General features: G+C 41.5%; 1 protein-coding gene across 5 annotated transcripts in view; it reads right to left on the reverse strand.

The window, feature by feature from the left end:
- LOC137376453 (G patch domain-containing protein 2-like) overlaps positions 1-18,367 on the reverse strand; it is a 331,069-nt gene that overhangs the window by 149,708 nt on the left and 162,994 nt on the right. The window contains exon 6 of one of the 5 annotated variants that reach the window (XM_068045056.1): positions 17,747-17,819. The exons of the other annotated variants lie outside the window; for them this stretch is intronic. Within the exon in view, the coding sequence (XP_067901157.1) occupies positions 17,793-17,819 (27 nt within the window). The 3' untranslated portion in view covers positions 17,747-17,792. The remainder of the gene's footprint in view (positions 1-17,746; positions 17,820-18,367) is intronic. 5 annotated transcript variants of the gene reach the window in all.

Below are 18,367 nucleotides of genomic sequence, written 5' to 3' on the forward strand. Positions count from 1 at the left end.
AAGTAACTCTTCAGGCCACTGAAAACAGCTGTAACAACTTGCATTTTCCAAGGGCCAGCTCTCAAAAAAACAGGTTCCAATTACAGCAGCTTGTCTTATTTTTTAACAGCTTGCTGTATTCTTCAACACTGCAGTCTGTAACCTGGTAAACTGAAACCTGAGCTCCAGTCACATGTCTCTGGTCATACCTCTGATTCTATGACTGTTTGTTTCAACTAGTCCTAACCAATTCTGTCTTCCCTAGAGCTCTGAAATTTTAAGTTTCCTTTTCCAGTAAAGAACTGTCTCAGAGAAAATACAAGCTTTGAATCCAAAGTCAGTGCACCAAGCATTCACCAGGTCAACTGTTCAGATAGCAGTCTGCACATGCAGACTCCATCACAGAGTGATGATGGGACAAGTAAAGAAACAAAAGATGTGTCTACAGGAGGTGTGAGTGGCAAAATGACGAACAGCTGCCATCTGAAAGCAAAAGCAAGAGAAAAACAAGAACAAAACTGAAACCAGCGTAGCCCAGAAGGAGCTTGGAGAAAAATGAATTAAAATAGTTGCTTGTTTCTACTTCCCTCTGCAAAGTGCCTTAGGACATTATGTTAAAGGCAGTTCAAATTGTTGTTTAAGGAAATGTATGTTAACATATTGGTACTTTAATGGACTTTCTATATGGCATGGAATATCGTCGTGTGCTGCAAGTAGAGGTAAAATCTGAATGCTGTGGTATCTGTTCGGTTTTAAATGTGAATGCTTCTGTGGGTTCTTCAATTTGTAAATAAGTAAAGTTGTTATTTTAACCTATACAAGCTCTGTTTGATGTTACAGCGAATGATTGGACATGCAAGAAACTGCATTTAAAGTTTAGTGTACAATTTATTACAATTGTTAATCTTAGCCATGTTACCATAAGGGCAGACCACAATAGAAATACACTTTCTGTTTGTGAAGAACAGGCTTGGCTGACAGGAAATGCTGTACAACTGTTGAGAGAGAAAATGGTATTTTAAAAGCCTGAATTGTATGTCACAATAGAAAAGCACCATCACTTAAAGACACATCTCCATTTAGAATGATAGCATGGTAACAGCACAGAAGGAGGCCATTCAGCCCATCACGTCCATGCCAGCTCTCTGCAAGAGCAAATCTGCTAGTCCCACTCTCCAACCCTTTCCCCATAGCCCTGCAAATTCTTTCTCCAGGTGCATATCCAATTTCCCTTTGAAAGCCACGATTGAAACTGCCTCCACGACACACTCATGTAATGCATTCCCGATCCTAATCACTTGCTGAGTAAAAACGCTTTTCCTCATGTTGCCAACTGTTCTTTCGCCATTCACCATACATTGGTGTCCTCTGGTTCGTGACCCTTCCACCAATAGGAGCAGTTTCTCTCTGTCTACTCTGTCCAATTCCATTGATAATACTCAACACTTTAAGATATGTTTCACTCAACTGATGTAAATGGAAACATTATGTTGCCATGCTGGGCCCTCACCTGCCAAGAATGAGGCATATTAATTTCACCATATGGGCCTTAAATTTCAAATTGTTGCTGGGAAGAGAAGACCTGTAACAAGGGCTGCCAGACTTGGATGAAAAATATTTGCACACTAACAGACAGTGCTTGGAGGGACAAAGGGGCTATTCCCTGCTCCAATTTAACCCACAATGGACTTTGAACACCAGGTATTGTGTGTAAGAAGAGACATTCCAGGGTTGCCTCAGACAAGAGAATCCACAAACAGACGTGGTCAGACCAGCTAGTGACATGACTAACCAGCTTGGCAACCTGGGTTTTTCTGAATTGTACAAAGAATTTGAACTGAAAAAAAGACTGGAGTAAGAAGACCTCTCCTGTCTGCTCCCATCTCTTTCTCACAAGCCTCTGGACCCACTGAGGACACATGAACTTCAAGAGAGAAAAGTCTCCAACATCGAACAAGGTTTAAGAAGAATAATGGGCCCCAACAAAAAGCAAGACCTACCTACAATCAAGGACTTTTCAGCGAGCTCCAAGAACAGTAACCAAAACCATCTTCAGATATTGCCTCAAACATTTCCACTTTATTTCTTCTGCTCTTTTCTGTCTCTATCTGCACGCGTGTATCACGTATGCATGCCAGCGTGGGCGCGTCGTGTATCCGTAGGTGTTAACCGAATTAAGTTTAAGTTTAATAAAGTTCAACCTTTTTTCCTTAAAGCTAAGAAAACCTGTTTGGCTAGTTTCCTTGCCTTATAATTGGAAGTTAGTGTACAAGGATTCACTAAGGGGGGAAAAAAATGGTGTTTTTAAAATTAAACCCTGTTACATTAAGACCAGGTGAAGGCTGTGAGGGAACCGGAGACCCCTTTCTCACCTGGTCATAACAATGTACTTGCAACAGAATTTTACTACTCTTTTGCAATTAATGTTCAAATATGATGACTTAATCAACAGTTTTGCTTGGGCTGTCAATACTACCAGAAAATGAATCAGGGACTGTTATGAAGTAGAATGTACAGAAAACAGCAGAGATACCCAAACTGAGCTCCCTTTTGGAGATTCATGTCCCATGCCCCACTAACCCCCTCCTTTTTAAGAAACAGCATTTAGTAGTCTTCAAGAAAATGGCAGAGTTCAATCATATTGGTTTCAGAAACAAGAAAAAAAAACTAAGAGAATTCAAAATGTTCACCCTGTCTCAAGTCATGCAAGCATTATGTGCCTCAAATAGCCAACTCCTTCAATGATCTCTACTTCTGTGCAGCAATCAGGAATTGCCACAGAAATGTCTTTTACTTTAACTGACAACCTAGCCAAAGGAGATACAATATGGGGCAATCTCTGCACAGATGATTGAATGTTTGAATCCCTGCCCATTTCTAGAAGCAGACATTAGACCTACCGGAGCTGCTTCTGTGCTCAGTAACTGATTGCCAGTGCACCAGTAACAGCTCTGATTGGTAATGTGGTACAGGAAGCTCCTGAAAAGATATGAAAAAAGCTGTCCAAAAATACACCAGCGACCTGTCACAGCAAAGTTTCCTCTCGGCCCATGATTATTATTTATAAAAACGTAAAGTTACAAGAAGATTCTTAAAATCATACCTTTTGCTTTTCTTAGTTTCTTTGAAAATAAATGTTATGCTGCCTCAGAGACTTTGACACAAACATCTAGGAGAGAAATAAAGAATACTCCCCAACCTAGACCTGTGATAAAGGGTTAAATAACAAGAACACAAGATAAGATTTGGGGATTAGGAATAAAAAAAAAGAATGCCAGGTTGAATCATAGTTACACAATAAGTTAACAGAGAAGCCATTGAAGTGCATAGCATTTTTGGGGAAGGAAAGAATTGAAGGATTTGGTGAAAAGGTGAGCAGGTGAGGCTGATCCCTGAAGAAGCAGAGTAACTGTTTACAGTTGCACTAGAGGCAGCTGTGACAGGACCAATGTTGGCTTCTAGAAATCAATGGGATCTCGACAGTCCACTTTGTGCTGTCTCCCCTCTGGCTACGTGAGGCTGCATCAGTGGCTCTTATTCTTGGGCAGCCCATCCTCCGTGTATCTTCAGATAATCTCAGTGCGGCCCCCATTTTGGGAACCTTTACACTAGAGCATGCAAAGTGCACAACAGAGATCAAATAGCAACAGGATTCATTAACATTTTGATGGCAGAAATTCACATTAGTGCTGAAGTGGCTTTAAAGTATATCTGGTTTAGAACCAGATTGACCTAGCATTGCCAGTTCAAACTTATCCCTAGTTCGTGCAGTACCCATAACTTTTTACTCTTAGATTTTGTAAACAGCACAAACCATGGTCTCTGCAAATGTACTATTTACACAGAGAGTAATATATATCTGGAAGTGACATATAAGGCTCTAACTTAATTAAGAGGTTTCGATGTTATAAAACTGAGAGTACCTCACAAACCACTTCCGAGCACCAGCTGAAGCTAGAGATTAGATTATAGACACTAACTTACTTTTTGGCATTTTATATATATATATATATATATATATATATATATAGTTTAGCTTGTGGACCATTTATAGAGTTTTAGTATGATCTTTACTGCTGCCAGCAATCAGCATGCTCCATGCCCTTAATGCACAAGACTGTTTATTCTGACATTGACAAAAAAGTGTTCATGACACAACAGCTCTCTTGAAATCCATTTTGGAACAGATCACATACTGCAGGCTGTTAACAACTAACATTCGTTACATTTATTTTCATCACCTTCCAAGTGAATGAAAATGTTGATGCCCATATAAATAAAAATGTTATGATACATTTTGCAAAGTCTGGAGAGTAGTAGCTTACAAAAGTTAAACTCCTCAAAGATTCTCTCCCTCACCTGCTCCAACCTCTCCCCAAACACCAAGGGGAAGGAATTTGTAAGTGCTAAATTTGGATCCATAGTCTCGAAACCGGAGGCCTTCCGAGTGGGGCATGCTGTGCCTCCAGCTGCCCCATACTGAGAATGCCGCTTGTTCAAGCATCCCCTGCGTGCCAGAAGCCTCTGAACTGGTGCTGTCATGACATCACTCAACTCTACCAGCTGATTTGATGCTCTATTTGCGAATTTTAACCATGCAGGTCCATTCATTTGCTTTCCACTCAAAGAACATGCAATCAGCTGCAAGAAGAGCCCAGCACTAACGTTATTAAAAGGGCCAGGCACCCAATTTGCAGGTAAGGTTTGTAGAATAACTTCTGCTATTGCAAAGTCTCTGGAGTGTTGTGGTGAATTCCTGGATTTGGCATTCACAGGGGCGGTGGGGGGGGGGGACAGAGGATTTGGTGATCTGCCCACACAAAGGGCTGCAGCAGGTATGGGGGCTGCAGTTTCAGTGCCTCTCAGTCTGCAACATGACAGGGGGATGGAGCAAATACTGCGCAGAGGGCAAGCTCTAATGCCCCCTATCAAGTTGGAGCCAGACTCCTTCATGCTCCATGACAGTGACAGAAGGCATTTTAGCAGGCCAGTTAACGTACTCAGCATCTTGGTGTGCATCCTTATCAGCGCTCTCCTGTATGCCACACCAATCGAAGTCCTCATCTAAGTCCCTTGTAGCAAAACTCATCTGTGACCTTGCCCTCCAGTGAGCTGGGACATAAACTATCCCTTACCTATGGCTCGGCTGCAGCCTACTCATGCCAGGTGACTCACCATATGCAGATCCAAACTCTGTACTTGCCTTTGAGGTACGCGCAGTGCCAGCATCTGAGCTGGTGGCTGAGAGTGTCAGATCAAAGGCCTCTTCATAGGTTCTGTGCTCTCTCTCCTTTTCCTGGGTGTGCAGCAGTTCTTGGGTGTCTGAAAGCAGAAAATCAGAATGGGAAGGTTGGGGTGAGGGAAGGGGGTGGAGTGGAAAGCAAGAGGTCCATGGTCACACCATCTGCAGCTTGCTCATCATGCCAGATAGCAGGATGAGGGTGAGCTGTGAGTTGAGAAGGGACTTAAGGCAGGAATATCATCATCAATGTTCTCAGCAACACCAGAAGCCATGGGTTCTGTCGCAGCTAGACCCATGATGAGAAGAACCATTTCAACCATAGGACTCAGGAGATGCTAGCGTCCTCTGCCGCGTCTGCGCTTCTCCCTTCTATTGTGTGCCACCTTGTCCTGCAAGAGAGAGGGAAGAATGTCAATGATTGTGTTGCACTGTGTTTGGATGATGTGCCTGCCACAGATGAATAGCTGGTGGTATGTGGAAGCAGTAGGAGCTGGACGTTACGCTGGCAGCACTGAATGGCGTGTTCAGGTGAGATGGAATAGCTGGATGTTCGGCCTGAGTCCCATGGACTGCTAATGGGTGAATCATGGGGGTGTGGTGCATTGAGCAGTGTGAGAGATTGGTGGTGTGGTGGGTCGGAGATGTCATGTGAAGATACATTCACTGACTTTAACCAACAACGTGAAGTTATATTATACTTCTTGTCACACTGCTGCCAGGTCCTCAGGTCCAGACTCAGGGAATTGATCTTCCTGGCCACCTGCTCCCAATCCTTTCTGAGGGTGGTCCTCGAGGGCGTTTTGGCTTGCCGTGAACCATGGCATCTTTCCTCCTGTCCAGCTCCATGAACTTGGGAACCTTCCCTCTGCCCTGGTGTTCCATTTTCTTTCTTCAGAATTGCAGCAACAGTATCCAGCAGCAGCCTCCTGTGATTCAGTGCAGCTTCCCTTAAAGGCAGTCCCTCTTAAAGAAGAGCAGGCTGGCCACACCACATGTTATCAGCTAATGCTGATCAACCTCTGCTGAGCACTCAGGCAGACAGTAGCATGGACTGCGCTCAGACCAATGCTACAATCAGGTAAATGAGAAGGCAGCATCAAATTTACACGCTGCCTACCTCCGCAGCAATATGCGCCGGTAGGTCGCAAATTACAGCTGCGCCCAAAAAAAGTGAAGACCAATTTCTAATCCTATGAGTTTTGTCTTCAAAATCGAGACCATCCTGAAATCCCTGCGCTGCTTTTGCAGCCTTGCCCTCAACCTCTCCCATATCCTATCCATTCTAACCCTGCACTTATCTTTTTGCAGCCTTTCTCCTACCTTCCTCTCTGCAAGCTCATTTCTTCCATGAGCCTGACCTCTTGCTTTATTTATCGCCTCCCATTCAACTCCTAATCAGTCAACTCTCCTTTTATAGCACCAAGCTAGCTGCAACAACAATGGCCCAAATATTGACAGGGGTGGGTTGCCTAATCAATGGGGAGGCCTTTATCAACAGACTGACAAGTTTGGCTGCCTGTCCAAGTGCGGAATACTCTGGAGGAGACCACAGTCGCAGGAGCAGATACGGAAGCTACTGCTGTGTTAGAGGGAGCCAAACCTGTCAGTGTGGCTGGCTTCCGGGTGGGGCATCTTTGAAAAAAGTATCCTTACCAATGTTATGAATGATATCCTTTGATACTGCAACTGTAGTGAATTGTCCCTTCTTGACATATCGACAGCACTTGATGTGGGTGATCAGACTGCCCAGCTTCAATATCTCTCCTCTATTGTCCAGTTCTGTGGGACTGCCCTTGCAGGATTTCATTCCCATCTACCTGAACTTCAGGGTATCTCCAACAATCGTTTCTTTTCACTTTCCTACACTGTCATCTCTAAAGTACCCACAGGATCTATTCTGAGGCTTCTGCTCTCTTGATTTATACAAAGCCACTTGGTAATATCATCCTCAAGCTCAGGGTCAGCTTCTATAATATATATACTGCAGCCACTCAGTTCTCTCTCCCCCCATTACTTCGCTTGATTATTGACATCTTATGTGCTGTCAGACTGTTTGTCTTACATTAAGTCTTGAATGAGTTAGAACTTTCTCCAGCTCAGCATCAGTAAGATAGAAGCCTTAAGCCCGACTGAAAGCTGTGCTTCTTTTTCCACAGATTCCACTTTCCTCCTCCTGTTTTGGCTTCTTGTTTGACCCGGAGCTGAGCTTTAAAACCCACATCCTATCCATTTACTTCCACCTCCACAATATTACCTGCCTCTAGCCATACTGTAACCTCCCACTGCCCTTTCCTCAGCCCCTCTACCACTGAAACCCTTAAGGCTGCGGCTCTTCACAATCAGAGAGGAGAGTTGATTTTTTTTTGGTAGTAGTGACCAGTTCAGTGTTTCTGCTGTGAAATATGACCAGATTAGAAATCTTAGGCATGGGCCTACATTACATATTTTCAAACAAGGGTTCCTGGAACTGATGGGGTCTTTGAAGGCATCTCCAAGGTCCATGATTTCTGTTTATCTCTCATAACATTTCTATATTTTTCTTCATTTGTTGACTTACTCGCACATTACTACTGTTGTGTTTACTAATAGAAGTATTTTCTGTATTTATAGCAGTTTCCTTTTAGCCAGCTAATATTGTCTTTTGGTCCCATAGATTGTTTTCTATTTGCAAGGGGTCCCAAGAGTGTTCCCTGAAACTGTGCCAATATTTGAATAGTATCTTCAGGTGTATCAATATTGTCCTCCATACAGAAAGGTTTGAAAAACCACTGATCTACACTAAACCTTGTACATAAGACTTCAAATGGATACACAGAATAGATAGAAAAACAAATTTATTTGGCCAGTGACTCTCTTGTGGCTTAGCTCATAGTAAGTTGGATGTCATGCTTTATTATGAGTACAGGAGTGTTATATCATGCAATGTACTTTGAAGTGTGATGTATGAGGTGCTGGAGTATGGTAGACATGCATTAGAGGCAAGAGATATATAAACCGATAGATATTTTCAGATAATTTCAAGTACATTAGCAACAGCATTAGCAAGTACACTTTCTATTCAGAATATGGCAGCCACGTGACTTGATAAGAATGGAAGTTACCTAGTACATAGATAGGTGTTTAATCGATGTGGATGTCTGATCATTTTGTAATATCTCTATGGTATGAGCACATTCATAAGTTATATTTTTAATGAGTAAAAAAATTCTACAAATATTTCCCAGAGGTATACCAATCTAATTCAATAGCAAGACCTAGATAATTTTACCAAGCACAGCTCAGGTGATTTTTCTTCATTCATATGATAGCTGAACAAATGCTACCATAACAGTTCACCATTTACGGAGCATAAAATGCACTATTATGAACCTGCAACTTTGCTATAATAGCTTCTTCATAAATGTATCACAGAATACCAGGTAGCCCCCATTAATGTGCCAAAGAATGGTCTTTTTGTGTGATTGTAGGACATCAGTGACAGATCTTGACTTGGCTAGCTGAACTTTTGTAGTGCTGTTAATGGACGAGTTTTTGTTTAAAAATGAATATTTACAATACTATACATGCAATATATCTAATATATTGCAAATCTTATGTCTGTGTGCACTTCATGTCTATGCCACTTCTGTTGTCATATTTTTGAGATGATTTTTTTTCCATTATCACTTATGTACACAATAATTATGGATTAGCCTATGCAAATTCCTACGTGCAATCTATCCACAATAGCAGAACTAAAATTAAGCAAGTCATTTTTAAAATGTTGTCAATGAAGGTCTGCCTCTCCCAAAAGCATGGGCTGGGGATTAATATTTTTGTGCAAAGCATGGCTTTGAGCTGAATTTGGATTGAGCAGTGCATTTATTTTTTCAGGATGCCTCAGTACCCTTTATTGATGGAGCACTTTTTAAGTTTCTTCAACTTCCTGTTCAAATAATTTCAAAAAACAACATGGCAAATTTGAAAAGCTTAATTGAAGTTACATTTAAAGTTTTTTAAAAAAGAGATCGTGTCAGTGTGTGTCTGGGTGTGAGTTTTCACGGGTACAAAGTGTAATGAAAAAGATTAATGGAATGCTTTATTTCAAGATGGTTGAAATACAAAGGGAAGTTACGCTTCAGTTATATAGAGGTTAGGTCAGAGTTCATCTGGAGTATTGCATTTATTTTTGGGCACCGCAACTCAGGAAAGGTATACTACTCCTACAGCACAGATTTACCAAATTATACTGGGACTGAAAGGGTTAGGTTATGAAGTTGGCTTACTTAAACGCAGTTTGTATTCTCTTGGGTTTAGCAGGTTGATAGGTGAATTAATTGAGGTTTAAAATGATAAAAGGATTTGCCAGAGTAGATACAGAGCAGCTTTACCCTCTGGTGGGGGATTTCAGAACAAGGGGCACCATCTTAAAATTAGAGGGGGGCCATTCAGGAGTGAAATCTGGAAGTACTTTTTCATCTAGAAGGTACTGGAAATATGGAACTCTCTTCCCCCAAAGCTGTGGAGGCAGAATCAATTGAAATTTCAAGACTGAGGTTATTAGGTAAGGGTATCAAGGGATACAGATCAAAGGTGGGTAAATGGAGTTGAGGTACAGATCAACTAAGATCTAATTAAATGGTAGAACAGGCTCAAGGGACTGAATGGCCTACACCTGTTACAATGAGGGAGTAAGAAAACAATGACTGAATGATAATTACAAGTTGTAGCTTTTTATAATGCATGTGATGAATTTAATATTTATTAAGCAGCCATGGTGGAGTCAGAGAGGTTTACATCCAGGTGAGGCAGGGGTCTAGGGCTCCCCTATCAGCCTTTTCCTGGTTCGGCTGGAACAGGGTTTCGTTTTTAAACCACGCGTTTTAAAGGCAGAGGAGGAGAAAGGGGAAAGATTTGAAGTAATAGCTGAAGTTCAGTTACTGGCTTTGGGTTTGATGTAAAGTCTTTGATTGGAATTAAGTCTTGCAGTTCTCGTTGGGGCCCAGTGCACACTTTCAAACTTGTTTCGCTGGTCTTATGTTCTGAGGCTTGAGTTACTTCAGTGGGTCCCTGGAACTTTGCGTGAGAGAAAGAGAAAGTGACGGGGAGAGACCTTCCTTCTAGGAAAAAGGAGCAGGAGTGGACCATTCAACCCATTGAGCCTGCCCTGTCATTCAATATGAGTATGGCTGATCATCCACTTCAATGCCTTTTCCCCACACTTATTCCCTTATGTCATTTGTATTTAGAAATCTGTCAATCTCTGCTTTAAACATACACAATGATTGAGCTTCCACAGCCCTCTGGGGCAGAGAATTCCAAAGATTCATAACCCTCTGAGTAAAGAAATTTCTCTTCATCTCTGCCCTAAGTGACTTCCCCCTTATATTGAAATTGTGTTCCATGGTTCTAGACTCCCCAACCAGGGGAAACAACTTACCCTGCATCTACCCTGTCTATCCTTTTTGTAGGTTTCAATGAGATCACCTCTCATTTTTTGAAACTCTAGAGAATACAGGCACAGTTTCCCCAATTTACCGATTACGCACACTACAGCCTGCCGGACTGAACATTGAGTTCAATAATTTCAGAGCATGACTGGCCCCCCATTTTAGTTTTATTTTTAGTTATTTTTTTCTGTTTCCTTTTTAATTTTTTTTTGTGTTTATTTTATTTTATTTCATCTTAGTTTGTTCAGTTTGCTTACTCACTGTTTTTTTCATGTTTGTACTTGTGGCTGTTCAATTTTCAGTCCGTTAACACCCTTTCTGTACAAATGCTTTGTCTTTCAACACACCATTAACATATCTTTGCTCCATGACCTTCTGGTGACCTCATCCTATCTACACCTTCTGCTTTCTTATCTCTTGCCCCACCCCCACTTTACTTGCTTATAATCTTTTACATTTCTAATATTTGTCAGTTCTGAAGAAGGGTTACTGACCTGAAACATTAACTCTGCTTCTCTCTCCACAGATGCTGCCAGACCTGCTGAGTATTTCCAGCATTTCTTGTTTTTATTACAGTTTCCCCAATCTCTCTTCATAGGACAATCCTGCCATCACGTTGTTGCTCACTCACTAAGTCTGTCCAAATCCCCTTGAAGCTGCTTTGCATCTTCCCCACAACATACATTCCCACACTTGTGTCATCCGTGAACTTGGAAATACTATATTTGGTTCCCACATCCAAATCATTGATATATACTGTGAACAGCTGGGGCCCAAGCACTGATCCCTGTGGTACCCCACTAGTCACAACCTGCCAACGTGAGAATGATCCATTTATTCCTACCCTCTGCTTTCTGCCTGTAACCAATCCTTAATTCATGTCAGTATATTACCTCCTATCCCATGTGCTTTAATGTTGCTAACCAACCTCCTGTGGGGGACTTTATCAAAAGCCTTTTGAAAATCCAAGTATACCAGATCCACCGACTCCCCTTCAGCAATTCTGTTAGTAACATCCTCAAAAAACTCCAATAGGTTCGTCAAACATGATTTCCCATTCATAAATACATGTTGACTATGCCCAATCAGATCATTATTATCCAAGTGTCCATTTATCACATCCTTTAGAATAGATTCTAGCATTTTCCCAATGACTGATGTAAGGCTAACAGGTCTGTAATTCCCCGTTTTCTCTCTCTCCCTTCTTAAATAGTGGGGTGATATTTGCGACCTTCCAATCTGCAGGAATCACTCCAGAATTGTCATGCAGACCCCCCACCTGTCAAGAATGAGGCATATTAATTTTGTCATGTAAACATTGAATTTAAACTGTTGCTGGAGTGAAGAAATGGCTTGTTTGAAGATCACCAGACACTGGGCTGGAAGGACATTTGCATACTAAGAGACACTGCTTGTGGAGATAAAGGGCTATTCGCTGCTCCAATTCACCCAAATGGATTTTGATGACCAGACATTGAAAGTGTAAGGAAGTGCATTCCAGGCCCTGCGAAGATGATACAATCCACAGAGCCAGGACTGGTTAAACCAGCTGGTCACATGACGAGGCAAAGGCTGAGAGGGAACCCCTGGACCCCTTCTCACTTGGTTGGAACAGAATCTATAGAATTTTGGAAGATGATCACCAATGCATCCACTATCTCCAAAGCTACCTCTTTCAACACTCTGGGATGTAGAATATCAGGTCCTGGGGACTTATCAACCTTCAACCCCATGAATTTCTCCAATACAACCTTCTTACTAATATTAATTTCCTTCAATACCTCATTCTCCCTAATCCCTTGGATCTCTAATTCTGGGAGATTTCTTGTATCTTCCTCAGTGAAGACAGGCACAAAGTAATCATTTAGCTTCTGTACCATTTCTCTATTCCCCATTACAAATTCTCCTGACTCTGCCTGTAATGGACCCACATTTGTCTTAGTCTTTCGTCTTCAAATTGCCGTCTGTTCCTTTATGTGTGGCACAATTCAAACAACCCCCAGGTTGGCCAGCAGGTTAATCATGTGACTAGCTCCTTATTTGGAACAATCTCCCCTGCGAGATTTTGTGGATCCCTTCAAGCTCCAGACACTCTCAGTGAAGGGTGGGCTGGAATGCTGTCTTAACGGCTCTCAATGTTTCTCGATCATCACCACTGACAAAAATCCATCTGGCTAATTCAATCAGGGAGTACTCCCATTGTCTTCTTCAGACAACTATCTTTTAGAATGCAAATGTGCAGCCATGTTTTCAGCCACTGTTGTAGTCTTTTAAAACAAGTTATTTCAAGTCCAGAAACAGTTCAAAACTAATGCTTCATTTGACGATATTAATATGTCTCATTTTGGCAGGTGTGGTTTCCATCACAGGGGGGTGTGAAAGAGAGAGAATGTGGTGATAGAGGGAATGTGAGAAATAGACAGGTGAAAGAGAAGGGTGAGAGTCAGGAATGAAAGGGATGTGTGAAGGAGAAAGGGATGAGAGAGAGCAAGGTGAAAGAGAGGGTTGAAAGATGTGGCGGGGGGGGGGAATCCTGATGGATGGAAGGTTCAGGCTGAGGTGAGTGACAGCATAGCAAAGAGGTAAGGGAGGATACAGTTGTTATGTAGGTATATCAAAGAAAGAGAGATTGGGGTAGGCATGGAAGCAAAGTGACAGTTGGTAGATGAATGGGTAGAGCAAGGAGTTAGGGGCAGCTCGAATGATTAAGGGATGGGATGGGATGGGAAAGAAGCTTGTGAGGGAGGGCCACTGTATTACTGCAACTCCCATCACAAATGCAGTCTCTAGCCATTTCCCTATCACACTACCCACTGTGTCCTACCTGAAAGGAAAGACGTTTCTGTCATACTTTGGTATCAACATTTCCAATTTTAAATTCCTATGTCTACATACATAATAGAAACTGCCTGTAAATTTGTCACATGGTAATTATAAACTCCCTCCAATGCTGACACTGTAACTCCTTCGGCTTTGCATTTGCCATTTCCTCAGCCTGTATGGCAGAGAAACCCCTATGCTACAATCAAGATCTACAGTTCTGCCTACCAAAATGCCATACATTTTTCTACTTAACAATCAGTACTATTTTAAAATCCAAGTATTACTGTAAAAGGACAGAATGTATGACTTTAAAATATGGACTAAATTATGTCTGCAAGCCCTCCTCTAATTGTTCTGCCCTCTAACTCCACTTGGTCTTTATTCCCCTGTGCAATGCCACAAGTGATACATATTGCAAACATACTTATGACCCCGCAACACATTTTGATAAAATAATAGTTAAACTGTCCCATGCTTTAACTTCGTCATCGAATGTTATTCATTGTTAGGTCATATGGCTCATGGAATCAACATCAAATTAAATTTTTCAGTCACATTGTTCCCAAGGGGCAGTCACACACCCAAAAAACAATACGTACTGCCTAATATTTGAACGATCACTTAGTTACCAGGGATCAAAAAAACCCACTAAATCCCTATTTTTAAGGTACTACTCCAGATCCCTGTCAAACAGGATTTAAACAGGTTAACAGAAAATCCTAAAGACACAAAAATAATGGTCTTATGACCATTATTGACCAATGAGATTGCTAAAAAGGGACACAAAACAATTTTATTAGTGTATAGCCTAGATAAATTTCTTTGAACGTCTTCAAACATCCAGGCTATAAGAGACCCTGAACATTGCAAGGTAACATCATAAAACATATATTCTTGAAATGCTTGAACTCTGAAATTCAATAACAATACTTGTTTCTTTGTGTTCATTTTTCATTACACTTGATTACATTACAAGTCTCTTGAAGATAAACCAAAGGATCAATTTTGTAGATTTCTTTTAAAAAAAAAAGTCCCTCTTTTTAGATCTCCATGACATGAGTCAGTGGCTTGACTAAGAAGTGTTTTAAAAGAATTGCAAATATGGCACGATAAAGTAGCTGTTTGAACTTTCAGTTTTCCTTGTCCTGCAAACAATTTTCAGGCTCACGCTCAATAAATAAATTTGGTCTCTGCAATCCCAATCAGGTCTGCAAAATCCCCTCTGCAGCAGGCCTATGATAAATGGACTTATTTTCCCAAATCAAACACTCGAATTTAAATTTAGATGAGTTAATGCAAAGGTCAACATTGTAATCAGTTCTTTTGATCTTTATAGAATTTCTAGAGTAATACATAATAAATCTGAAACAAGGCAATTGTGCTGCTCTGTATGTGTGGCTGGTAATAAAAATCCTAACGATTAGAACCTTTATGTACTTAGGGAGCGTTTTATAGTAATAGCTACAGTGAGGGTTGTGATGTACAGGAATGACGACAACAGATTTAACATTGGGGCACGCAACCAGTAAACAAGCATACCCCTTTTACAGAGTCTAACCTGAGCTGAATTATAATTAACACTAGACAATGTATACATCTTTTGCTAAAAGCTACCTTTTGAAACAAAATAAGATGGGAATCATCTAAACAAATATCATTCAATCACACTTAAGATGCAGTCTAAAGTCTCGTTCCCTCTCCCTGCAAAAACGTACAGCTACTTCAACAGAGGATTTCAAGCTGGACAATGACGAAAAGTCCATACGTTACAGTGCAATCATAAATTATGTTGGAGCGTATGGCTGGCCACAGAGGGGCTCCAAAAATAGGCTAGAACTGCTCTGGCTGTCTGGAAACAAATTGCGCAAATTTCAGCATGAGAAGACAGTGTTCTTGACATACATTTTCTAGTGGCTACAGCAGTCTTGAGTTAAAGCTGCACAGATGTCAACGATATTCATAACTCTTAATTTATCAGCTGTTATTCCATCAAGAGTACTTTGCCAAAGTATACCAGCATCTGCTTATAAGGGTAGTGCTAAGGGATTGTAAGATTTATAATAAAATAAGGAGGAAAAAAGGCTCACCTGAAAACTGGTATGCCATCAGTTCTGGCCAGTGGCCAGAGACAGACCATATACCAAGATAATTTGGCAGGCTTAATCATAAACGCTACCTTGGAGATCTCAGATGTTCAAATGCATGGTATTTTAAAGCAAATATTTCTCATAGAACTGGATTTTCCACTTGGGGTTGGGACGCCAACCTGATTTTTGGTGAGCTGGCCAATTAGTAGCCTAAGGGCACGTTCACTGTCCAATTAAGGATAGTGGGCAAGCTCGCGAGGTTGGAGGGCCAATAGGAGGCCTTCAAGCGACGACTACCAGCAGACACATCCTCCAAGGTGGGAGTTGCCGATGCCTGGAGAGAGAGAGAGACAGAGAGAGAGAGAAACAGAGAGAGAGAGAGAGACAGAGAGAGAGAGAGAGGACGACACTGGAAGCGGCCTCTGAAGGCCAGATGAAAAAAATTTGATTGATAAACAGTCACAGCTGCCAGGCCACAATTGTGGAGGGCAACCCCTCAACTGGACGGTCAGCAGCCTCAACTGTGGCCCAAAGGCCATGGCAGGTGAGGGGGATTCCTAGTGGGGTGAAGCACTGCTCATCCCCCCGCCGTCTCCTGCCTGGATGCAACCTCCTCTCACTGGCTGTGTTTCGGTTGCAGTGTAGGGCCTGCCTGCCTGCCAACTTGAAAATTCTAGTCGGCGTAGGAGAGGGGCCTGAATAGGAGTTTTCAAGATATTAAGGAGAACAGAAAGGGGAGGTACAGAGAAACTATTTTTGCTGGTTGGGGAGTCTAGGACTAGGCAGCACAGTCTAAAAATTAGAGCTAGACTTTTCAGCAGTGAAATTAGTAAACACTTCCACTCACAAAGGATGGTAAAAATTTGGAACTCTTCTGCAAATGACAACTGACGCTCAACTGCAACTTTTAAATCTGAGATTGATAGATTTTTGCTATCCAAAAGCATTAAGAGATAGGGGGCAAAGGCGGGTATATGGAGTTACGTCACAGATCAGCCATTATCCCACTGAATAGTGGAGCAGGCTCAAGGGGCTTGATGGCCTACTTCTGTTCCTATGTTCCTAACCTACTGACTCAGGCAACAGTGCAACCTCTGAGATACAACCAACACCTTTTTTTTAGTTTATTAGGTAGAAAAGAGTAAATTTTAGATTATTTAGTATAAAAAGGCGAGAATCAGATAAACAAATAGTTTTACTCCAAGTTGGTTGAATTATTAATGGACTTAATGGTCTCCTTGAAACAGCTCATGGCTCAAAAAAGTTAGGACTCAGTATTACAGTTTATAATAAACAAGAATGAGGCTTCTACATTAGTGCTACAGTGCGAGGAGAAGAGAAAGGAAGAACAAACAGACTTGTATTTAAATAATACCTTATTTTGAGACCCAAATCAGTCCATATTATAACTTGGAAGTGCACCAACAGTTATGCAGACAAGCATCATAGCTACTTTGAGCACAGTGAGATCCTACGAACAGCAATGAGAAGAATGACCAGTTCTTCCGTTTTATTTCTGGTAATACTGATTTAGGAAGGAATGTTGGTCAGAACAAGAAGATAACTCCTTATTTCTCTTTGAAAAGTGGTGTAGGATCAACAGCCTAAACTACTGGAACATACACACAGAGCCTTGCTTTAATACCTCATCTCAAAAATGACATCTCCTACAACACTGCAGCATTCTCTCAGTACTGCAACGAAGGCCTGGATTTTACCGTGGGCTTCAGGACCGCCTGCATTTGCTGGCAGCGCACCCACTGGTGCAATCTTTCCAGAGGCGGCCTCCTAATTGGCTGCCTCTGCACTCACTGTCCAGGCAGGCTCTTGATGTTCCCAGCCCAATCAGAGGGCCGGCAACTCTGGCGCCTTGGAATCTCCATCGGGAGAGGCGGGCGCTGCTGAGGCTGGTCGTGGACCTCCAAGCCACCTCAACCTGGAGGTGCCCTCGAATTGTTTAATAGGAACATAAGAGCAGGAGTAGGCCATTCAGCCCATCAAGCCTGCTCTGCCATTCAATTAGATCATGGCTGATCATCTATCTCAACTCCACTGTTCTGCGTTATCCTGATATCCCTTGAAGTCTTTAGTATCTAGTAATAATTAAAGTAAAAAATGATTGACCAGTCAAAATAAAATATTATGTTATCTGTCATTTAAAGCATCTACAAAATCACTGCAAGTACCTTTCTCACACTCAATTTCACATTTAATTGTAGTACAAAGCAATCCTTATGGAAACTCCTTCGGCAATTCCTTCTGCAAAAATAAGGAAAAGATTTGAACAAGTACTTGTTATGGAACTGAAAAGCACGGACATTTTTAAATGATGTTACTATTCCCTTTCAAGCAATCTAACTAAAAGAAAATATTTTCAGTAAATACAGAAGGCACTAAGAATAGCAAATATTTGAGCTCCATTTTATAAGTGCACAACGTTGAAGCACCACTCCTTTTTTAAGCTACCACAGAGATCCATAAATCATTTTACTTTAAATGTACCTTAGATATATTGCTGATGTGTGTGAGACACTGAATTTTTTCTTCTTCAAATATGATCACAGCTTGTACTGTACTACTGCTGGCATTAAGTTGGATGCCAAAGTTGTAATGTACATCATGATGCCATATTGTCCCATGGTGTGGTGAGATCAGATATCTGCTGAAAATGATAGACAGCTATGGCCCGGTGAACAGGCAAAAATCCCATTTACTAGCTGCCAGATGGGACCTGCTGGACAGTTCAGAGCAAACATCTCATTCTTCTTTGGGCTTGCTTGTCCGGCTTTTGAGCAACATCTGACTGA

Source organism: Heterodontus francisci, chromosome 13 (assembly GCF_036365525.1).
Source record: "Heterodontus francisci isolate sHetFra1 chromosome 13, sHetFra1.hap1, whole genome shotgun sequence".
NCBI classification, from domain to species: Eukaryota; Metazoa; Chordata; class Chondrichthyes; order Heterodontiformes; family Heterodontidae; genus Heterodontus; species Heterodontus francisci.